The 25419-nt window shown below is 37.3% G+C and overlaps 1 protein-coding gene across 6 annotated transcripts in view; it reads left to right on the top strand.

Annotated features, from left to right (window-relative positions):
* Positions 1 to 25419, top strand: part of DENND4A (DENN domain containing 4A) — a 135626-nt gene that overhangs the window by 69111 nt on the left and 41096 nt on the right. For all 6 annotated transcript variants that reach the window (XM_047074922.1, XM_047074924.1, XM_047074923.1 and 3 more), the window contains exons 12-14: positions 4016 to 4116; positions 9094 to 9312; positions 10962 to 11107. In XM_047074922.1, the coding sequence (XP_046930878.1) occupies positions 4016 to 4116; positions 9094 to 9312; positions 10962 to 11107 (466 nt within the window). The remainder of the gene's footprint in view (positions 1 to 4015; positions 4117 to 9093; positions 9313 to 10961; positions 11108 to 25419) is intronic.

Raw genomic sequence — 25419 nt, forward strand, 5'->3', positions numbered from 1 at the left:
GCTGTATTGTTTTTGTTTTGGGATTATACCATCTTTGAATCAACCCGTTCTATTCTCCAATGGAATAGATTTAGGGTATTAGAGAGCTTGTACTGTAAAGAAATTATACCTTTAATCCTCAGATCTTTAAATATTTAAGAAACATTATAATCTTATGTAGAAATTTAGCAGAAGGGAAATGGAGGTTAGAAACAGAAAAATTTAGGGGCGCCTGGGTGGCTCAGTCATTTGAGTGTCTGACTTTGGCTCAGGTCATGATCTCACATTTTTGTGAGTTCAAGCCCTGCAGTGGGCTCACTGATGTCAGTGCAGAGCCCACTTAGGATCCTCTGTCCCCCTTCCTTTCTGTCCCTCCCCTGCTAGCACTCTCTATCTCAAAAATAAATAACCATTAAAAAAACAAAACAAAAATTTATTTACCATTTTCCAGATGAGTACAGGTGAAATCACAAATTGAATCGGAATACTATACCTTGGTATAGTATTCCAATTCTGTTTCTAGTCTTGTGTAATACTATTAGTACACTAGTACTTCAAAAAAAATTAAATAACTTTTAAGTTATAAATGATTTTATCACCTTTATACTTTTAGAATATAAGGGTTTTATAAGTTTTCCTCTCTTTTTATTGGAATAATATTTAAGTTGTAGCTACTGGAGCTATCTTTTCATAGTTTTTTTATAATTCAGTTGTTTGCTCATATCCCTTATTTTCAGTTGAATCATACTTATGCTATTCAGGGAAAAGGAAATTGATGCACTGAACACACTGCATTCACAGGACATACTTACAATAACTACAAGTTAGTCTGTTAGTAAAGCCCCAAAGCTAATACACCTTTTACAACTTAAATATGTATATGTGCAATAGGTTCTTCTCCATTTTTACTAAGCGTGTTTCTTTTTATTTATTTATTTATTTATTTTTATTTAAAAAAAAAATTTTTTTTCAACGTTTATTTATTTTTGGGACAGAGAGAGACAGAGCATGAACGGGGGAGGGGCAGAGAGAGAGGGAGACACAGAATCGGAAACAGGCTCCAGGCTCTGAGCCATCAGCCCAGAGCCTGACGCGGGGCTCGAACTCCCAGACCGCGAGATCGTGACCTGGCTGAAGTCGGACACTCAACCGACTGCGCCACCCAGGCGCCCCCTAAGCGTGTTTCATATTAAAGCGTTTTGATTGAATTCTCTAACCTTACATTAATTCTAGTCTTGTCACGTATGTCAAAACCTCAAGTGCCTAAACCATTAGAAAAGATGGTGTTCTATTAAATAGATAATAAAAAAATAATATAAAATGATAATATATTACAGCAAAAAAATACTTCTTTTAAGGTTTACATTCGAGAGAGAGAGAATGCCTGTGCGCAAGTGTACAGGGGAAGAGCAGAGAGAGAGCAGGACAGAGGATCCCAAGCAGGCTCTGCGCTGACAGCAGAGAGCGCAATGCAGGGCTCCAACTCACAAACCATGAGATCATGACCTGAGCTGAAGTCGAACACCTAACCTACTGAGCCAGCCAGGCACCCTGAATACTTTTCTATTATAAAGTATATATGCTGTCAAAAAGCTTTTTTTCAGAGAATGCCTAACCAAGTAAATATGGGATGTACTTTGTGCATAAAAGCCATTTTATATATGGGATTGATAGAGTCTAATATTCTTTATCAGGAACATTTCACTCATTACCAGGAATATTTAATTCTTTAGATATTAAAGTATTATCTTTTTTTTCGCCAGTTGTTGATGTTACATGACATAATTTTTTTTAATTTATTTTTTTTATTTTTAGGGAGAGCATGAGGAGGGTAGGGGCAGAGAGAGAGGGAGATGGAGAATCCCAGGCAGGTTCTGCACTGTCAGCGTAGAACCCTACACAGGGCTCGAACTCATGAATCATGAGGTCGTGACCTGAGCCAAAACCAAGAGTCGGACGCTTAACCAACTGGGCCACCCAGGCAACCCCAATGACATAGTATTTTTAAAAATTGAAATTCAGGGTGGTGAACTGGTATATACTGTATTTATTATGGTAATAAATTACATTTTCCCTCTTTTTATACTTTCCTTCCGGTTTGTTAAAATAATTTTTTTATTTTATCTTTTTCTTTTGATCGCTAGTGAGTTAAAGAATCAAAGAAAACATGAGTTGTTGGCACTCGTTAGTAGTATTCCTTCTTGATATTATCACCCTTCCAAATGTATGGAAGGACGAAGCAGGTGAACTAACAGCTTTCTAGTTTCCTTTATCCAGAATTTCTGGATTTTATTTTTAAGTAATCACCACATCCAACATGGGGCTCGAACTCACAACCCCAAGAGTAAGAGTGACACACTCCTCTGAGCCAGCCAGTCACCCCCAAAGCTTAGATTTTTAAGTAATTTATCAGAAGGGGCACATAGCATCTACTGCCCGCTAGATTTTGGAACCATCACCATCCAGGTTTAAAACTAATTCCTCTGCCACCGATTATCGGTTATTTTGGGAATCACCATGAGTAAAAACATGAGTAAATAACAGTAATTAGGTGTAATGAATGGACACCAAGATTCTGTTCATCTATCTTCAGCACCCTTTTTTGAGAGGCACTGGAAATAAAAGGGCAACTTGGTGTACTTCTTTCTCTTAAGTACACTTAAGTACTTAAGTGTACACTTAAGTATACTTCTTTCTCTGAAGTTGCTCATAATTTAGTTTTATAAGGCCAGCATGCACATAGTGAATGATAAAGTACAGTGGGAGTGCTGTGTTGCAAAGTTTTATCCAGAAAATAATGTAAAAAGTGTTCTACATTGTCTTCTCACTGTAATGCAGGATTCCGTGCTCCCGGTCACATTATAAAATAAAACCTTCGCAGTGGGACATCTGCAGGTGGCCCTGTTCCATCTATCTGTATTTTTATCCTCATTTGTGGAAAGATAGGGTAGATTCCAAGACAGTGGTTCTTTTTAGCCTAAGCTTTCCCATCCACTCCTTTTTCTTTGTTTGGTTTCCAAGGTGATGATTTTGCCCTTTTTGTTCTGTGGGAAGTACAGGGAACAGAAAAATAAATTCAACTTCCACTACACACGTGTGCTGTGTTGTTTTTGGTGGTTAGTACATGAGTGATTCAGTTTTCTTCTCCTTTTTCTCTACATTTTTCAAGTTTTCTAAAAATATATATATATGGCTTCTGAAGTACAAAGAAAGATTTAATAAGTAAAGAATGGAATCAAAAAAGCTATAGTGAAGTCCAAAAGGTTTATGGTATTTTATCACCATGCTCTTTTCTTACTGCACGTGTGGTTGGAAGAACAACTGTGTCCTAATAATTTTAATAAAAGAGATTATAGGAGTTTGTTGTAGAAACAAAGATAGCACTTTCAAGCAGATATCCTCTTTTATAGTTATAAAAGTACTTTGGAGTATTATCCTTTGCTCAAATAATTTAATATCATGGGTTAGTTATTTTCTGAAAGAAACAAAAGCAAATTTTACTTCCACTTTTAGGAAACTAAGAAACTAAATACTTAAATATACCGCAGTATTTTGGTAAGCTTTCTGGATCCTCAGTTCATTTTGTCTTTATAAGTGCAAGTTTTCCACAGTGCTTGTTCTTAGAGTCAGAGTCTATAAGAAAAAAACCTCCTATTCCTAGGATTTTCTCAGTATTGAGGTGTCTAAGGACTCTTAAATGGGGTTTGAGAATAATGACCACCATATTAAGTTTGTAGTGATTAGCATGATTCCACTGCAAGTAGAATTTACCCAGTACCAACATAATTATAATTTTTTTGCGCTATATTTGTATAAGGTTCTACTCTTGTGTGAGTTAATTTTTAAATATTCTGCATCCCAGTTTATCCTTGTAGTATTTTTCTCTTATTATAATATTTTATTTTTGTATATATGTACATACATTTTGTACGTATGTATTTTATTTTTTATTCAATATATGTTTTCTTTTACCTTTTATATATATAGCAAAAAAAAAAAATCTAACAAATACATTCTTGTTGTCATTTAATCTCAGAACTGGTGACAAGAAAAATGTAGCCTGGAAGATACTTCCAAAGAAACCATGTAAAAATCTGATGAACACACTGAATAATTTGCACCAGCAGCTGGCAAAATGTAAGTGTATAACTTAATTAAAGGAAGTAATTTAATCTGAGAAAGGACTCCAGTTACTTTGCCTTGCTAGTGAAAGGATACTGTTTATTTTATCTAAGGGAAATGTTTTTATAATCTTAAGGGAAAATGAACATTAAAGCAAACTTTGTTAGAAGCTGAATAGATTTATAAAATTTATTATATTTTATTTTATATCTGCTACATGTTCATAGAGCCATTTTAGAATAGTAAAATTGAAAAAGAGGTTGAGGTAATTGTTTTCCTTACTTTTACCATTACTGAAATACCGTGGAAAAAATAAGGGTTTCCTTCCCTGATGAACATGGATACAAAAATCCTCAACAAGATATTAGCCAACCAGATCCAACAATACATTAAAAAAATTATTCACCACGACCAAGTGAGATTTATACCTGGGATGCAGGGCTGGTTCAATATCCGCAAAACAATCAATGTGATTCATCACATTAATAAAAGAAAGGACAAGAACCACATGATCCTCTCAATAGATACAGAGAAAGCATTTGACAAAATAGAGCATCCTTTCTTAATAAAAACCATTAAGAAATTAGGGATAGAAGGATCATACCTCAAGATCATAAAAGCCATATATGAAAGACCCAATGCTAATATCATCCTCAATGGGGAAAACTGAGAGCTTTCCCCCTAGGATCAGAAACAAGACAGGGATATCCACTCTCGCTGCTGTTAACTCAACATAGTATTGGAAGTCTTAGCCTTAGCAATCAGACAACACAAAGAAATAAAAGGCATCCAAATCGGCCAGGAGGAGGTCAAACTTTCACTATTTACAGATGACATGATGCTCTATATGGAACTCCAAAAGATTCCACCAAAAAAAAAAAAAACTGCTAGGACTGATCCATGAATTCAGCAAAGTTGCAGGACATAAAATCAATGCACAGAAATCAGTTGCATTCCTATACACCAACAATGAAACAATAGAAAGAGAAATCAAGAAATCAGTCCCATTTACAATCACACCAAAAACCATAAAATATCTAGGAATAAATCTAACTAAAGAGGTGAAAAATCTATACACTGAAAACTATAGAAAGCTTATGAAAGAAATTGAAAAAGACACACAAAAAAGTGGAAAAATATTCCATGCTCCTGGATAGGAAGAACAAATATTGTTAAAGTGTCAATACTACCCAAAGCAATCTACATAGTCAATGCAATCCCTATCAAAACAACACTAGCATTCTTCACAGAGCTAGAACAAACAGTCCTAAAATTTGTATGGGACCAGAAAAGACCCTGAATAGCCAAAGCAATCTTGAAAAAGAAAACCAAAGCAGGAGGCATCACCGTTGCGGACTTCAAGCTGTATTACAAAGCTGTAATCGTCAAGACAGTATGGTACTGACACAAACAGACACTCAGATCAATGGAACAGAATAGAGAACCCAGAAATGGACCCACAAACATATGGCCAACTAATCTTTGACAAAGCAGGAAAGAATATCCAATAGAATAAAGACAGTCTCTTCAGCAAGTGGTACTGGGAAAACTGGACAGCGACATGCAGAAGAATGAACCTGGACCACTTTCTTACACCATACACAAAAATAAACTCAAAATGGATGAAAGACCTAAACATAAGACAGGAAGCCATCAAAATCCTCCAGGAGAAAGCAGGCAAAAACCTCTTTGATCTTGGCCGCAGAGACTTCTTACTCAACACGTCTCCAGAGGCAAGGGAAACAAAAGAAAAATGAACTACTGGGACCTCATCAAAATAAAAAGCTTCTGCACAGCGAAGGAAACAATCAGCAAAACTAAAAGGCAACCCATGGAATGGCAGAAGATAGTTGCAAACAACATATCAGATAAAGGGTTAGTATCCAAAATCTATAAAGAACTTATCAAACTCAACACCCAAAAAACAAATAATCCAGTGAAGAAATGGGCAAAAGACATGAATAGACACTTCTCCAGAGAAGACATCCACATGGCCAACCGGCACATGAAAAAATGCTCAGCATCACTCATCATCAGGGAAATGCAAATCAAAACCACAAGGAGATACCGCCTCACACCTGTCAGAATGGCTAACATGAACAACTCAGGCAACAACAGATGTTGGCCAGGATGCAGAGAGAGAGGATCTCTTTTGCATTATTGGTGGGAATGCAAGCTGGTGCAGCCACTCTGGAAAACAGTATGGAGGTTCCTCAAAAAACTAAAAATAGAACTACCCTACGACCCAGCAATTGCACTACTAGGCATTTATCCACGGGATACAGGTGTGCTGTTTCGAAGGAACACACATCCCCTAATGTTTATAGCAGCACTATCAACAATAGCCAAAGTATGGAAAGAGCCCAAATGTCCGTTGATGGATGAATGGATAAAGAAGATGTGGTACATATATACAATGGAATACCATTCAGCAATCAAAAAGAATGAAATCTTACCATTTGCAACTATGTGGACAGAACTAGAGGGTATTATGCTAAGTGAAATTAGTCAGAGAAAGACAAATACCATATGACTTCACTCATGTGAGGACTTTAAGAGACAAAACAGATGAACATAAGGGAAGGGAAGCAAAAATAATATAAAAACAGGGAGGGGGATGGACATAAGAGACTCTTAAACATGGAGAACAAACAGAGGGTTACTGGAGGGGTTGTGGGAGGGGGGATGGGCTAAATGGGTAAGGGGCATTAAGGAATCTACTCCTGAAATCATTGTTGGACTATATGCTAACTAACTTAGATGTAAATTAAATAAATGAATAATAATAATAATTAAAAAATAAGGGTTTCCTCTTGTATAACATCCTCTTCATACAGAGAATAGAAGTTTAATTTTGAAAATTTAAGACAGATGGTTTAAATTAGAAAGTGCTGATGATTTTAGTGGAGTGAGAGCTGGGTTTTAAGCTTTCACCTTCAGTGGATCTTAATGCCGTCCTTACCTCAAATAATTTGAAAATAGAAGCCTACCAAATGCATTAGGAAATTAATCAAAATGAAAATTGATTGGGATATAGAATGTTTCAGTAAAAAGCTTATATAAGAATACCTTGACAGTGATCCAGAATTATCGATAAGAAGAATTAAACCTTCATATACTTAATCTCTTGGTATTTTTAGAACAATGGCCCATTCAGGGTCCATGATTTAATACTTACTGTTTAAAAAATGGTCAGTAATGGTATAGCAGTATTTGAGGTTCTCTTTTATGTATTAGGTGAAAAATAGACAGCGGAAGGGGCCTATATCCTTGAGGGTTCAAAGTGACCATAGAGTTGGAAATAGACATGGAAGACGACAGTGTTTCCCAAGTAAACCTTACAGCAAGCAGAGAATCTGGAAGTGTCTCATAAGTACTGGAATAGGAAAACAGTGACATGAAATAGAGCAGCATGTCATCTTAGGTGGCAAATAAATTATGTATAGAATTTTATTTAAGCTGACTAGTTAACTGCTTTCTAACAAGGCATACACTTCTTGTAAATAGCTGAGAAGTCCAGCAGCTTTTGTAGCAATATTTAAAATATTAAAATCTGTGAAATAGCCTGTCCAGCTGTATTGAAGGGCAGAACCTTAAAGCTGAAAATTATAAACTTTTAAGCAATACTGATAGTTGAGGATTGTGTAACACTTTATAGCTTCAGAACACTTCCACATATATTTTTTATCTTTACAACTCTGAAGATAAATTGAGGGAGGTTAAATAGCTTGTCAGAGATTATACAGTTAACACGGATGAAGCTAGGATTAAAATCTAGATCTTCTGTATAAAGGCCCATGTTCTTTCTAGTACTGTTACTTTTTTTTGACAATAAGAACTCCAGAAAAAACTTTGTAAGATGATTTATTGTTCCTCGTATTTTGAAAAGTTTTTAAATTTTGAAACAATCACAAACATGTTCCCTGATCTTTGAGAATAGATGCCCCATCACCTCCAAATGGAATATATTTCCTACCCAAAAATACATTCTCCTCCACCACTACATAACCATGAAAATCAGGAAATTACCAGTGAGCATTTCTGCCATCTTTACCTGCAGACCAGATTCAAGTTTTATTATAATAATGTTCTTTATAGCAAAATAATCCATTTCCAAATCAGATGTCTTTAGTTTCAAGTCTCTTTAGTCTCCTATTCTGCAAACACTTCTTGGATTTCTCCTTCTTTTTTTTTTTTTTTTTTGATACTTTTGAAGATGGTATTTGCTATCATAGAATGGTCCATGATGTGGGTTTGTCTTGAGTGTCCACATGGTAAATATAGGTCATACAGTTTTGGCAGGAATATCACAGAAATGACACTATGTTCCTTTCCTAGCATCCTTATCAGATCGTGAACTACTTTGATTTGTCCCATTATTGATGAAGGTGTTCACTTTGTACACTTGATTAAGGTGGCATCTAGCAGGCCTCTTTTACTTGAGTTTATTCTTTTACTACCTAATGGCTTTAGCGTTGAGTTGTTCAGGAAAAGGAAGAGCTGTTTTTCACATTTTAATCCATGTGTGTTTTTCCTGTCGGCACTTACATTTTTTTAAAAGGGGGAGAGGGTAGAACTAATGCATTTAACCCTGTTTCCTGTTGATATGGTTGCTATGATTTTCTCTTATTAATTTATATATGGTTACTTCAGAACATGATTTTTTTTTATGGTAGTCAGACAAACAGGAATAATTTTATATTTACTTTGGTTGAAACGAACTCAGCAGAGGCTAACAAATGATGTAGCAAGCTTTGCTGGGGTTTACATATTATGAAGTTATGTAAACAAAGAGTTAAGTAGCTTGAGCCCTTTTGAAAACAATAACTTATTTCTTTCAATTTTTTTGAAATATAATTAACATACAGGACTGTATAAACTTGAGGTGTACAGCGTGACTTGACATACATATAGAACAGATTTATATTGATACCATTATTAACATTGGTTTCAATAGTTTGGAGAAAACCTTAACCCTGTATTTTTTCACAGTGCAGCAGAGACCAAGAGACGATGGACTAATGGACTTAGCAATGAATGACTATGATTTTAATTCTGGAAAGAGGTTGCACATGATAGATTTGGAAATCCAAGAGGCATTTTTGTGTTTCATGGCCTCTATTTTAAAAGGCTATAGATCATACTTAAGACCAATAACACAAGCCCCCTCTGAGACAGCCACAGATGCGTCCTCTCTTTTTGCCTTGCAAGGTGAGCGATTGTACACTTTTATAGCTTTCGTATCACTGAGTTTAACCTTATGATGATACAGTTTTTCTGTGTTGGTAGCTCATGTTTATCAAAATACGTAGCTATTTTTGAAGTATGTGAATATACCAATTTTGTTGGTAATCCATTTCCACACAGCTAGTTATTTCTCAGACAAATTAGAAATAATCCCATTAACAAAATATGTCAAAGAAACTATTTGAAAAGCACAGAGCTTTGTAACCATGTACCGCTTCACTCTTTTGTGCCACAGATGTGTTAGGATATTGATAGTTTCAGTTTTCAGAGCAGCTAGGCAATGTTGAACACTCTGAGGAGCCTCTGGGATGGTCACCTCCAAGCATGCACAGCCTCATTCATTTTACTTCATTACACTTTTAAATATTCCTTTCTTTCTGTTTGTGCCCTGAAACAAAAGAAGTTGGAGAGCCCCCGAGTGCAATTTGTGTCAAAATACAGATTTATTTTCTTTTGTAGTATATAACATTTGGAAGAGAAATTCATTTAATAAGCATATATTGAGTTCCTCTAAATGCTAGGTATATAGTGGCATGCAAAAGATACATGGTCATAAAAGAGAGAGAGAGAGAGAGAGAGAGAGAGAAGAGGGGGGAGAGGGAGAGGGAGAGAGAGACATGGTCACTTCTCCCAATGAGCTTATAGTCAAGAAGATAAGCAATTTGAAGGGCACCTGACTGGTTCAGTCAGAGGAGTATGTGACTCTTGATCTCAGGGTCAGGAGTTCAAGCCCCACATGAGGTTTAGAGATTACTTAAATAAAAAAGATAAGCAATTTGAAAATAGTATGAATGAGGGGCACCTGGGTGGCTCAGTCAGTTGAGCATCTGACTTCGGCTCAGGTCATGATCTCACTATTCATGAGTTCGAGCCCTGCTTGGGGCTCTGTGCTGACATCTCAGAGCCTGGAGCCCACTTCGGATTCTGTATCTCCCTCTCTCTCTGCTCCTCCCCAGCTTGTACTCTGTCTGTCTGTCTCTCTCTCTCTGTCTCTCTCTCTCAAAAATAATAAAAACAAACATTAAAAAAATAATATGAATGAACACTTTATTTCACAACTTCAGATCACAGAAAACCCTTCTGAGGAATTTATCTCTGAGCCATAATCTCAAGGATGAATACAAATGAGCCAGGCAAAAGAAAATTAGAAAGCTTTAGACAGAGAGAACATTTGGAAATAGTTTGAATTTATGGGCCCAAAAGAAGGCCCAAGTGTAGTGTAACTGATCATAGTAAGCAGTGTGGAGCGCAAAGTCAGGAAATAAACTTTTCCTCTGTTTCAGTAAGACACAGACATAATCAAACACTAGAGAGGTTGTAACTGTTGCTCTTTAAAAATGCTTTCACATTTACAATTTTATATATAATCCACAAGGTAATGAGAGGACAACAGAGACAAGTCTGGGTGAAGATTTGAAAGATCTGGCTTCAAGTTCCTTTCCTATTGCTGTCTTTGTCAGGTCACTTCCCCAGGGGTCTTAGTTTCTTCTTCTGCAAAATGGTAGGTTGAGGAAGTACAGATGACATGGTTAATCAAGTTCCTTCTGGCTTAAAATTCTATGAATCTTTGAATGATCCTATATTTTGTGACATTATGAATTTATGTTGAACAGCTTTCTTAAGAAGCCGGGACCGATCACATCAAAAATTCTATAACATGATGACCAAAACACAAATGTTCATTCGCTTCATCGAGGAATGTTCTTTTGTCAGTGATAAAGATGCAAGCCTGGCATTTTTTGATGACTGTGTAGATAAAGTAAGTAAGAGTATGTCTACGGTGCCCTAACTTATTTTGTATGATTGTTTTACATGTTATGAGTTATAGTTTCTATTTAACTTTTATCAGCGCTTAACAGAATCTAAGTTCATTTCATTTCATCATTGACTCTTTATATTATTAAAGTTTTGTTTGGACTGCTAGATATTATAAACCACAAACTCTTAAGAGTACCTTGCAGGATTTTACTGAATCATGAGTTTTATTTTAGCAACCAGGTCTATAACTTTGCCTGCCCACTTACAGACTATGGGAGTTCTGTCCAAGTCTGTGGACCTCCAACTTGAGCATCTGTAGTTTTCACCTCTCCTTATTGTACATTGCCACATGCTGAGAGTAGGTGTAGTGCATAATGAATATATCACTTGAATACTTCTACAATTTGGAAGTGAGTTTATAGCATAAATTAAGTGAATTAATTCTATTTTAAATTCGTGTATGAAACCTTCTCTTCCCCTTCAGTCCTAATATCATAAGGTGGTTATCTATGCTGAACATAGAGGAGGTTGGGGAACAGTGATCTAGAGTGGGGTGTTGAAACCTGAATGGGGTGAGGAAGGAGGAACAGACTAGCATTGGGTGTTGGAGCCCAAGCCAGGTGAAGACAGCATCTGTGTAAGGGGTGACCTAGCATGGAGAATCAGAGGATGAGCAGGATAAAAAGAGTGCCCAGGCTGGGGGACAGACAGCTGCAGGGTATCAGAATAAACAAGATGAGAAGAGTATCCATGCCAAAACAGCATGGAGTATCAGAGGCTGAGCAAGGTGAGGAGAGTGTCCCCACAGGTTAGGGGCAGCAAATGGAGTATCGAAGTTTGATCTAGATGAGGAAGATGCCAGCTTGGTGGGGACAGAGGGTAGGTCTGGAAGTAGCTGTTGAGGCCAAATTAGGATGAAGAAGTCGTATGTGTGGAGAGGGATGGTGGTGGAAATGGGAGAATGTAAAGAGGAGTGGATCAAATAAATATATTAAAGATAATGAAGTTACTCACTGTCAGAGAAGGGACTTACAAATACAGCAAAGGAGAAAACCAGAATGAACCGTGTTATTAGAGTGGAGTAAGAGGTTTGATATATCATTGGTTTTCAGTATGTATAGACAAATATAGAAATAAGTACAGATGTAAGTATGTATGTCTGTGTGTGTACATACATATATTCCCTAGCTCTGTACACCTAGAGAATCTGGAAGCAGCCATACCCCAATGGTGGTGAGTACACCTAATGAACAGAATTTGGCTTCTAATGCCCATTCTCCACTAAAAGGAATTAGGACTCCTTGGAGAATAATTGGGTCTAGGGCAAGGAAAGTACAGGATGAGCCCTGAAGTAGCTTGTGCTAGAACATAAGGAATTACTCCAAGAATAATGGAGACATGTTTTTTAAAACAACAACAACAACACACACACACACACACACACACACACACACACACACACACAAAGATAAGCCAGCTTGAAGGAACCCCCACTGGCTATATCTGAGACAATTTGAACATCAAATCTAAGTAACAGATTATAACCCATTGAATAAAATAGGAAACTATGAGTTTACACAGGTACTGAGAGTCTAATGAGAAACAGGATTTTCATTTCAAAGTATCTCTGCACAAAATACGTATTAATTACAAAATGGGCAAGAGGAATTTTATAGTGGAACAGAAAGCCTGGCAGACACCACTTTTATGTAGTCATCAAAGTGAACATTACAAGTAGGGAAACAAATCAGCATCATATGCCTATAATAGGCCACGGTGAGAATACAACATCAACTCTGTGATATTTCTGCCAAGGATGCATGACCTATAGAATCTCAAGGAAGTATGAGACAAACCCAAATTAAGTGACATCCCTCAAAATACCCCTTCTGTAATCCACAAATTTTCAGGGTTAAGAAAATAAAGGAAAAATTAAGACACTGCTCAAAAGTGAAGGAAACTAAAGAGTCTTGACAAGCAAATACAAGGCTCATCATTCAGAACTGGATGCTCTTGGCATACCATCATTAACATAATCAGTAAAGCTCGGAGGTAGTTTGAGGATTAGACAGTGGTAGTAGTATAACATGTTGGTTTCCACAATTTGTTGTATTATGGTTAGATAGCAGACTGTCATTGTTTGTAGGAAGTACACACTAAAGTATTGAAGGGTGTTGGGTCATCAGGCCAGCAATTTACTGTCAGACGATGAAAGGGAAAACATTATATGCACTTTAAAAGTTACTGTACTTGGAACTCCTGTAAATTTGTGAGTATATATGCATACAGTGTTCATGATTTTATGCCCATGACCATAGAAAAAAGGAGGAAAGCAAAGTTTTGTCATGTATTTAGTCAACAAGTTATGCTTGTAAGGTTTTTTAAAGAAGTCCATCACGTTCAAATTTATGTGACTTAAAGAAAATGTGATTGATTGATTATTTTTTAAATATAATTTATTGTCAAGTTAGCTAACATACAGTGAATACAGTGTGCTCTTGGCTTCAGGACTAGATTCCCATGATTCATTGCTTACCTACAGCACCCAGTGCTCATCCCAACAAGTGCCCTCCTCAGTGCCTATCACCCCTTCCACCCCCCCCCACCCCGATTGACCCTCACTTTGTTTTCTGTATTTGTCTCTTATGGTTTGCCTACTTCTCTGTTTGAAACTATTTTTTCCCTTTCCCTTCCCCCATGGTCTTCTGTTAAGTTTCTCAAATTCTACATATGAGTGAAAACATGTAATATTTGTCTTCTCTGACTGACTTATTTCACTTAGCATAATACCCTCCAGTTCCATCCACATTGTTGCAAATGGCAAGTTTTCATTCTTTCTCATTGTCAAGTAGTATACCATTGTATGTATATACCATATCTTCTTTATCCATTCATCACTTGATGGACATTTGGGCTTTTTCCATAATTTGGCTATTGTTGAAACTGCTGCTGTAAACATTGGGGTACATATGCCCCTGTGAATCAGCACTCCTTTATCCTTTGGATAAATTCCTAGTAGTGCTATTGCTGGGTCATAGGGTAATTCTATTTTTAATTTTTTGAGGAACCTCCACACTGTTTTCCAAAGTGGCTGCACCAGTTTGCATTCCCACCAACAAGCGAAAGAGGGTTCCTGTTTCCCCACATCCTCACTAACATCTCTTGTTTCCTGAGTTCTTAATTTTAGCCACTCTGACCGGCATGAGGTGGTATCGCCTTGTGGTTTTGATTTGTATTTCCCTGATGATGAGCAATGTCAGGCATCTTTTCATGTCTGTTGGCCATCTGGATGTCTTCTTTGGAAAAGTTTCTATTCATGTCATCTGCCCATTTCTTCACTGGATTATTTGTTTTTCGGGTGTTGAGTTTGGTAAGTTCTTTATAGATTTTGGGTACTAACCCTATTTTCTCCCATTCCGTCAGTTGCCTTTTAGTTTTGTTGATTGGTTCCTTCACTATGCAGAAGCTTTTTATCTTGATGAGGTCCCAATAGTTTATTTTTGCTTTTATTTCCCTTGCCTTTAGAGACATGTCGAGTAAGAAGTTGCTGGGCTGAAGTCAAAGAGGTTGTTGCCTGCTTTGTCTTCTAGGGCTTTGATGGTTCCCTGTCTCACATTTAGGTCTTTCATCCACTTTGAGTTTATTTTTGTGTACTGTGTAAGAGAATGTTGCTGTCCAGTTCTCTCAGCACCATCTGCTAAAGAGACTGTCTTTTTTCCATTGGATACTCTTTCCTGCTTTGTTAAAGATTGGTCATACGTTTATGGGTCCATTTCCGGGTTTCCTATTCTATTCCATTGGTCTTTGTGTCTGTTTTTGTGCCAATACCCTATTGTCTTGATGATTACAGCTTTGTAGTACAGGCTAGAGTCTGGGATTGTGATGCCTCCAGCTTTGGTTTTCTTTTTCAACGTTACTTTGGCTATTTGGGGTCTTTTCTGGTTCCATACAAATTTTAGGGTTGTGAAAATCAGTGATTTTTGAGGGGAGGGAGCACAATAGCCAAAATACAACTCATCCTCACATTCAGAAATTGCCTCAGTTCTTTTTGTTTTTTAATTTTTTTTAATGTTTATTTATTTTTGAGAGAGAGAGAGAGAGAGTGTGAGCGGGTGAGGGGCAGAGAGAGAGAGACACAGAATTCGAAGCAGGATCCAGGATCTGAGCTGTCAGCACAGACCCCTACGCAGGGCTCAAACCCACGAACCATGAGATAATGACCTGAGCTGAAGTTGTACGCTTAACTGATTGAGCCACACAGGTGCCCCAGAAATTGTCTCATTTCTGAGTTTGTCATGAAAATGTCCTTTACTAATTGTTAAATAAGTACTAAATATGTCTTATAAAAATGAGAAATGATTCTGACTATGCCAGATGTAATAGGAAAAACACTGCATTGGGAATCAGGACAACCTGAGTTCCATCTCTTATACTTGTAACTTTTGTGGAGTCATCTAGTCTTTCTGTGTTGTTTTCTTATCTATGTTTAAAACATATTGTGAGTAGAGACTCATTATGCACATCTCACAGTGTTCAGAGTAGTGTAGTATGAACCGAAAAGTAGAAAACATTATGAGTCTATTTATATTTTGCTGATTTTTATTTGAATTTATAGATTGGTAGTTTATTCACTATCTTAATCAAATCTGTAAGTTTGCCTTAGTTGGTGCTTAATAGAAAGAATAAATAAATAGAAAGGTCTGTGGTAAATAGAAAAGTGTGCTTTAAAACATATTTTCTTTAAGTCCTTTTTTATAGGAATAATTGTGTTGGTTTTGTAGGTAAAAATGATATTTCTGGGGGCACCTGGCTGTCTCAGTGGGTAGAGTATGCAACTCTTGATCTCAGGGTCGTGAGTTCAAGCCCCACATTGGGCATGGAGTCTGCTTTTTTTAAAAAGTGGGGTTTCTGACTAGCATTATGCGCTTTGAATGTTTTTCCCCTGTGATGCTGGACTTCCACTGGTCATCTTTATGTGCAATTCAGCTTGCTTTGTGAACTGTGGCATACATTTGTATAACAGTTTTTTCCTGTGCCCAACTAACTGAATCATAAGGGACTAAACTCACAATCAGAGATTGGGTAATAGCATACTTTAGCCAATACGTGGATTAATCCACATGGGAACACTGAATTTGTTGTAGGAATTCAATTAACTATGCAGAGGACAGAAATCTTGTATTGTTCCCTTTTATTTTTACTCATTTTGTGCACCTTGTTCATAAGTTTGTATTTCAACTAAGAACTCATACAGTAGTGTCCATATCACATGGTTTTTAAAATACTCATTAATATTGTAAGACACATAACACTTTTCCTAGGTCCTAGGGCATCGTGTTCTGAGGAGGATATTTTATTACTGATAATTACTACCTTATATTGTCTAGGAATTTCTGAAAGTAGGACACCTGCTATTTACTTGATAAGAGTCCGTGCAGGACATGGTTAGAATAATTGCACAAAGAATATACATTCTGTTGAGAAAAGCCAATCCCATTAAATGTGTAACCATTGTTTCTAGGCAGATTATTTTCCTGCAATGCTATTTACCTATTCAAACTCTAGATCCAACAAAAGATCCAATGGAATCACGTTATAATTAAATATTTTAATGACTAAGAAAATTAACACCGAAAATTAACTCATTAAAACATAGTTGTATTTGCTTTATTATATAATTCAAAGGAAGTTTTTTATTAGAGAAAATAACAAAATGTCACAAGATTCAAAATATACCTTAATAACCTTCATATACACTCAGAGGTTCATTGTATTTCTAGTATCATTAAGCAGAACTCTCTGAAATAGTAAATATGCAGTACAGTTGCTACCTTTCGTATTTTAGTACCACAATTTAAGTATACTCAGCACAGCAAGTTAGTACTTGCTTTTAGTCTGCAAATGTTTTCTGAATATCAGTAACACCTGAGATTTTTATAATGTTTGTTTATTTTGAAAGAGAGAGAGCGTGTGTGCGAACAGGAAAGGGACAGAGAGAGAGAAAGAGAGAGAGAGAGAGAGAGAGAGAGAGAATCCTAAGCAGGCTACACACTCAGTGGGGAGAACCTGATGTGGAGCTCGAATCCACAAACCAAGAGATCATGACCTTAGCCAAAATCAACGGTTGGATGCCCAACTGACTGAGCCACCCAGGTGCCCCTGAATATCAATAATAACTTAAAAAAATAATCATTTATGTTGGGGTTCTTAGTTGGGTGACTTTTTTTTTTTCAAAATGTATTTATTAATTTTGATAGAGAAAAAGCATGCCAGTGTGTGCATGGGAGGGGGGCAGAGAGTGACAGGGGGGGAGAGAGAGAGAGAGAGAGAGAGAGAGAGAGAGCAAGAACAAGGATCCCAAGCAGGACTTGATCTCACAAACTGAGGATCATGACCTGAGCTGAAATCAAGAGATGCTTAACTGACTGAGCCACCCAGGTGCCCCTTTTAACTTAATATTTTAAAAGAACAGGACCTCTTACTTTTGGCAATTTAGCTATGGAAAATAATATTTACTTTTATATATTTATATATAAATATTTTATATCAAATATATATTATATATAAAATGTTTTTGTTATATTTATATAATAATGTTATATTATGTTATATATAATATATTATTGTTATATTATTAATTATATATATATATACAGAGAGAGAGACTACCTAAGTCAATCTATGACTAAGAGTGAACAGGAATTAGACAGATCTTTTGATCTTAGCATATTCAAACAGAAAACATTTCCCCAACTTTTTTTTAAGTTTTTTTTTTTTTTTTTAACATTTATTCAGTTTTGAGAGACAGAAACAGAACACAAGCAGGGGAGGGACAGAGAGAGAGACACACACAGAATCCAAAGCAGACTCTGGGCCCTGAGCTGTCAGCACAGAGCCCAACACAAGGCTCGAATTCATGAACTTTGAGATCATGACCTGAGCCGAAGTGGGCTCAACCGACTGAGCCACCCAGGCGCCCCACATTTGCCCAACTTTAAAAAGCTAGAGTGGGTAATGCTGAATAGGAATAAGAAAAACAGTGTGTGAGAATTGTATGAGTTTCGTTTATGACTAATTTAGGAACCATGTGTTCTTCATATGATTATGTTTTGAATTCTTACAATCAGTTCCTATAGGATTGTGCTTAATTAAAGGCAGTTTGGGTTTTTTTTAATGTTTTATTTTATTTTACTTTTTAAATTTACATCCAAATTAGCATATAGTGCAACAATGATTTCAGGAGTAGATTCCTTAATGCCCCTTACCCATTTAGCCCATCCCCCCCCCCGCAACCCTTCCAGTAACACTCTGTTTGTTCTCCATATTTAAGAGTCTTTTATGTTTTGTCCCCCTCCCTGTTTTTATATTATTTTTGCTTCCCTTCCCTTATGTTCATCTGTTTTGTCTCTTAAAGTCCTCACATGAGTGAAGTCATATGGTATTTGTCTTTCTCTGACTAATTTCACTTAGCATAATACCCTCTAGTTCTGTCCACATAGTTGCAAATGGTAAGATTTCATTCTTTTTGATTGCTGAATGGTATTCCATTGTATATATGTACCACATCTTCTTTATCCATTCATCCATCAACGGACATTTGGGCTCTTTCCATACTTTGGCTATTGTTGATAGTGCTGCTATAAACATTAGGGGGTGTGTGTTCCTTCGAAACAGCACACCTGTATCCCGTGGATAAATGCCTAGTAGTGCAATTGCTGGGTCGTAGGGTAGTTCTATTTTTAGTTTTTTGAGGAACCTCCATACTGTTTTCCAGAGTGGCTGCACCGGCTTGCATTCCCACCAATAATGCAAAAGAGATCCTCTCTCTCTGCATCCTGGCCAACATCTGTTGTTGCCTGAGTTGTTCATGTTAGCCATTCTGACAGGTGTGAGGCGGTATCTCCTTGTGGTTTTGATTTGCATTTCCCTGATGATGAGTGATGCTGAGCATTTTTTCATGTGCCGGTTGGCCATGTGGATGTCTTCTCTGGAGAAGTGTCTATTCATGTCTTTTGCCCATTTCTTCACTGGATTATTTGTTTTTTGGGTGTTGAGTTTGATAAGTTCTTTATAGATTTTGGATACTAACCCTTTATCTGATATGTTGTTTGCAACTATCTTCTGCCATTCCATGGGTTGCCTTTTAGTTTTGCTGATTGTTTCCTTCGCTGTGCAGAAGCTTTTTATTTTGATGAGGTCCCAGTAGTTCATTTTTCTTTTGTTTCCCTTGCCTCTGGAGACGTGTTGAGTAAGAAGTCTCTGCGGCCAAGATCAAAGAGGTTTTTGCCTGCTTTCTCCTGGAGGATTTTGATGGCTTCCTGTCTTATGTTTAGGTCTTTCATCCATTTTGAGTTTATTTTTGTGTATGGTGTAAGAAAGTGGTCCAGGTTCATTCTTCTGCATGTCGCTGTCCAGTTTTCCCAGTACCACTTGCTGAAGAGACTGTCTTTATTCTATTGGATATTCTTTCCTGCTTTGTCAAAGATTAGTTGGCCATATTTTTGTCTGTTTGTTTGTTTGTTTGAGAGAGCATGCATGGGGGAGGGGCAGAGAGCGACAGGGACAGAGGATCACTGCCTACAGCAGCAAGCCCAATGCAGGGCTGGAACTCAGAAACCGTGAGAACATGAATTGAGCCAAAGTTGGATGCTCAATGAACTGAGCCACCCAAGTGCCCCACTAAGGGCAGTTTTGTGTAACAGATAGTCTGGTAAGATTTTTCTTAGTCTCCCAAGCATCTGTCTGCAGTGTTTTCTGAGCATATTAATGTGGAAAAAAAATTTGAAGAGAATATGAAAATTCTTTTAGTTTTATCCTGCCATGGGTGTTGGATTTCTTTTTCTCCTAATGGGCAGACATCACTGTGCTTTCCAAAAGACAGAAATGGCCAACTGATGCATGTAGGACGTATAGCATGGCTGTTTTTATAATGTTAAAATGAGATTTTATTGGTATACAAGTTAAGAGAAATATCATTTCCCAAGGTACTGAATCTGTGGTGCAAAATTTTAATATTTTAATGGACTTTATGATACTGAGAATTAGAGCAGTTGTGCTCATAAACAGATTTTTTCTTTGTGAACAAAATGGCTGGAGAGTAGGAAGTAGACACAGGTCTGGAGAAGAAGAAGCTGTTAAAAAATAAATAAATAAAAATTTAAAAACATATTGTGTCCATGGGGGGACCTGGGTGGCTCAATCAGTTAAGCGTCTGACTTCAGCTCAGGTCATGATCTCACAGTTCATGAGTTCAAGCCCCACGTCAGGCTCTGTGGTGATAGCTCAGAGCCTAGAGCCTGCTTCGGATTCTGTGTCTCCTTCTCTCTCTCTCTCTGCCCCTCTCCCTCCCTCCCTCCGTCCCTTCCTCCCTCTCCCTCTCTCAAAAATAAACATTTAAAAATTATTTTAAAAATAATAATAAAATAAAAACATATGATGTCCATAAACAAGCAGTTCTCTTGTAATGTTCCATCATGGAGACAGGAGTGGTTGCCAGCTTTCTTTCCAGTGACCTTAGGTATTTGTTTTAACCTTTTCATTCTGGTCCATCTCTTCTTCTTCATTATCATTGGTGCCCTTGTAATTAGATTAACCACATATCATCTGCATAAAATATTTGTGGGTAGAGCTTCTCATTTGTTCTTGGGTTGCCCATGGACACCGTATCCTACTTAGGCATACCTATGATTTTGAGTTATAATTGACATATTCCTAATGTTTTAAAAATATTGTTAGTTTGCTAATAAGGGCTCAGGTGCTCTATGATTTTATTAAAAGTTTAATTTTTAACACTTTTATTAAATGATTGAAGAAACAGTGTGGGAAATAAAAGTGAGAAAAAACTCTGGAAAGCCTGGTACCCTAATACCATTTCACATTTACTTTCAGTGTTTTTTACATAATTATCATACATACTTTCCTAATTTTTTTACATAACCAGATCTTACAAGCATTTAAAAAAAATTTTTTTTTAATGTTTATTTATTTTTGAGACAGAGAGAGACAGAACATGAACGGGGGAGGGTCAGAGAGAGAGGGAGACACAGAATCTGAAGCAGTCTCCAGGCTCTGAGCTGTCAGCACAGAGCCTGACGCAGGCCTCAAACTCACAGACTGTGAGATCATGACCTGAGCCAAAGTCAGATGCTCAACCGACTGAGCCACCCAGGCGCCCCCTTATAAGCATTTTTTTTTTAATTTTTTTTTTCAACGTTTATTTATTTTTTTTGGGACAGAGAGAGACAGAGCATGAACGGGGGAGGGGCAGAGAGAGAGGGAGACACAGAATCGGAAACAGGCTCCAGGCTCTGAGCCATCAGCCCAGAGCCTGACGTGGGGCTCGAACCCACGGACTGCGAGATCGTGACCTGGCTGAAGTCGGACGCTTAACCGACTGCGCCACCCAGGCGCCCCATTATAAGCATTTTTAATATCACTGCCAAATCTCTTAAAAGGAGATTTTCATTTTTAACACAGCAAAACATAACAGTTTAAAAAGTCAGATAATTGTCCAAGCTTCAGGCCCATTCCTTCCTGCCCCTAGTTTCTACTCCCCAAAGGCAACCACTTTTCTCTTTCAGCAATTTCTTCTTACCTTTAGATTTCCAAATAATGTGATTTTATTGTTGTTTATTATTTTATGTATTGTACATTAATGTCTTATCTACCATACCACCTGAATTCTCCCACTGTCATTATAATGAATTTTGGTCAAGAGGTGTTCAGCGTTTGTGGTTTTTTGTTTGTTTGTTTTAATGTTTATTTGTTTTTGAGAGAGAGAGAAAGAGAGACAGAGCGTGAGCGGGGGAGGGGCAGAGAGAGAGAGAGAGGGAGACACAGAATCCGAAGCAGGCTCCAGGCTCCAAGGCGTTAGCACAGAGCCTGACATGAGGCTCGAACTCATGAACGGTGAGATCATGACCTGAGCTGAAGTCGGACCTTAATTGACTGAGCCACCCAGGCGTCCTGGTGTTCAGTGTTAATATTACTGTCACTTTATATGTAATCCCAGCTAGACCACATATGTATAATTTGTAATATATTGTAATTAGATTTACTTTCATGCATGGATTTTGTTTTCTCTGAAGTTAATGCTATATTTCTTGTTTTATGTCTACTATTAATTCATCTCCAAACTCTTCCAAACTCACAAAAGTGAAAAATCTAACCTCAATTTTTCCACTATATCGGTAATTTTTTTTTACTGGAAATTTCCATGTGTATTCCAATCTGAACTGATTGCTTTCTAGTCTGTCATCCTGGGATTTTCCTTCACCATCATCTTGGGACTTATATTGATTTCTCTTCGGAGTTGGTACCCCTGCTTTCTGGCTTCAATAACTTCTTTCTTGGCATATTTCCTTTTAATGGTGGAGCACAAATTCTGGTAGCTTAGTGAGAGAGAGTATGTGGGAGATACACATTTTTTGATGCCCTACTTGTCTGTAAATTTCTTTATTCTCCCCTAAGATTTGATTGCTAATTTGGTTGGAAGTAAAATTTTGAAGTCTTCTAGCTTTGATTGTTACTGTTGAGAATAACATCTGGTCTAATGCCATGTTCATTTCTGACCTTTTATACCTGATCTCTTTTTCTCTCTGAAAGCATTTAAGATCCTTGGTACTCTACTAAAGTTGCACAAGGATATGCCTGGTAGATGGCTTTTCTTCACTGAGTTGAACACATGCAGTCCCTTCTACTTACTCTGTGGACCCATTTTCTTCAAATTCTGGGCAGTTTTCCTGCATCCCCTTTCATTCCTCCATTTCTTTGGTTCCCTTTTCTGAAGTATGTGTTGTTTAGATGTTGGCCTCCCTATCCTGATCCTCTTAATTTTCTTATATTTTTTCATCCCATTTTCTGTCTCTCTGTTTTTCATCTCCACTTTCTGGGAGATTTCCTAAAGTTTATCTTTCATCCTTTATAATATACTTTTTATTTCTGCTATCATATTTGTAATTTTTGTTACGTCTCTTCTTCATAGCATCTTCTTATCATGGATGTAGACTTATTTGTTTTAGTTGTTTTGAAGGGTTTTTTTCCTCCTGCACTGTGTCTATTTTTTACTCAGATGTTACTTTTAATATTTGCTTGTTTTGTCCTCCAAGTGATTGGCTTTCCTCATGTGATCTTTGGTTGGTATTTCAATGAGGAACAAAGAACTCATTGGAGCTTTTCCGGGAAGCTCAAACTTGGAGCTTCCTTAGGTATGAGATTGATGATCATAGAGGAACTCAGCTATTCATTCATTCACTGCCCTGTTTGAGCAGTGTCTGTAATTCTTTTCTTTTAGGCTATTTTAGTTTCCCCGAGAGGTATCTACAGTCTTTAGCCTGAGGACTGTCAGCCTGACTGCCAGTATTCTCCCAGCTCAGTGGGGAAGGTAACTGAGGTTTTCCCTTGTTGTAACATGTAGGCTTTTACTCACTTCACCTGTTTTATTAACCTCCTTCATCTCCCACAGCTCTGCCTGATATCTTCAAGTCTAGAGTCCCTCTGGTTCACGTAAAAAGACTCAACCTCATCTCGGGCCATAGTGGGGAGAGGTAGTAGCCTAACTGCACCGGGCTGAGTCAGGGATCTGGGAGTCCTTGAATGTAGGCTTTTAACTAATTCTCCTGCTTCCGCCCCATGTGTACTCCAATCTTCCGGGTCATCAAGCACTTTTAATTCCCGACCTTTCTGGGACTCTACAGAGCAAATGGCTTGCTTTTTTGGCTCTCTCCTTTATCCCCTCCCCAGTGCCAGAGATGTGGCTTTCAGCTTTCACGGGTCACATCAGTCTACTTTGCAGCTTCTGAAATGTTCTGAACTCCAGCTGCGCTACTGTCCTCTCTCCAGTTGATTTTGTCTTCGTTGGTTTTTTTTTTTTCAATCCCTTACTTCTCATTTTGGTGAGATTTCAAGAGGGATTGAAGGTAAATTGTTGTGTTTAATTTGTCTTAACCAGAAGTCTACGTGATCTTTACTATTTTAATTTTTAGTGATTGTATTTTCCACCCATTTATCATAGTTTATTCATTTGCCTGTTTTTTGAAAACATAGGTAACTTCCAACGTATTTTTTTTTTTTTTTTAGGGGTGCCTGGGTGGCTCAGTTGGTTAAGTATCCAACTTTGCCTCAGGTCATGATCTCAAGGTTTGTGAGTTCAAGCCCCACATCAGGAGCCTGCTTCAGATTCTGTGTCTCACTCTCTCCCTGCTCCTCCCTCCACTGACACATTTTTTTTTTTAATGTTTATTTTTTGAGAGACAGAGTGTGAGAGGGTTAGGGCTAGAGAGAGAGGGAGACACAGAATCTGAAGCAGGACTTCCAACGTATTCTACTTTAAGTTTTTATTCTGAGCATTTATTACTTTTGTAATATTTGAAAAACCAATAAAAGTAATACATATTTAGGAGCTCCTGGGTGGCTCAGTCAGTTAAATGTCCGACTTCAGCTCAGGTCATAATCTCATGGTTCATGAGTTCAAGCCTCACGTCAGGCTCTATACTGACAGCTCGGCATCTGGAGCCTGCTTCAGATTCTGTGTCTCCCTCTCTCTCTGCCCTTCCCCTGCTCATGCTCTCTCTCTCTCTCTCTCAAAAATAAATAAACATTAAAAAAATTTTTTAAGTAATACATATTTATTATTTTTTAGCTGAAAGAGAACAATATAAAGAAGAAAAGTAATTGCAGTAATACCATTACTCAGAGGTAACATTTGATAAGAGTGTGTATGAGAGAGAAACGAACAAAAGTATATATGTGCACATATATACAGAAATATGTATTATATATGGCATATATATTCACTCCTAAAAATTAGAATCATACTATATATATAGTATGCTTTTTTTTTCAACTGTCATTATTTTGTGAACATTTTTTCATGTCATTATTCTACACCATCTTTATCGTTATTTAGTTCGCTTTACGGATATACCATTAAAAACATTCTTTAATCTTGGAGATTACAGCATGTAATACTATGAAATTATAACCAACACTTAATGTAAGAACACTCTGAATGTTTAACTTTTTTATAAGAGTTAGAAAAATTTAAAAGCTATCCCTGTCCTTTTTTAGTAGATTATGCCCTGAATCTTTATCTTAAAGATTTGACTTGTTGGAGCACCTGGATGGCTCAGTCAGTTAAGTGTCTGACTTTGGCTCAGGTCATGATCTTGCTGTTCATGAGTTCGAGCCCTGCATCAAGCTCTGTGCTGACAGTTTGGAGCCTGGAGCCTGCTTCAGATTCTGTCTCCCTCACTGTCTGTCCCTCCCCCCGCTCACACTATGTGTCTTTCTCTCAAAAATAAATAAACCTTAAAA

The sequence above is a fragment of the Lynx rufus genome, unplaced genomic scaffold, assembly GCF_022079265.1.
Source record: "Lynx rufus isolate CCGP_SWC_20201006 ecotype Redwood Valley unplaced genomic scaffold, mLynRuf1.p SCAF_13, whole genome shotgun sequence".
In the NCBI taxonomy this organism is placed as follows: domain Eukaryota; kingdom Metazoa; phylum Chordata; class Mammalia; order Carnivora; family Felidae; genus Lynx; species Lynx rufus.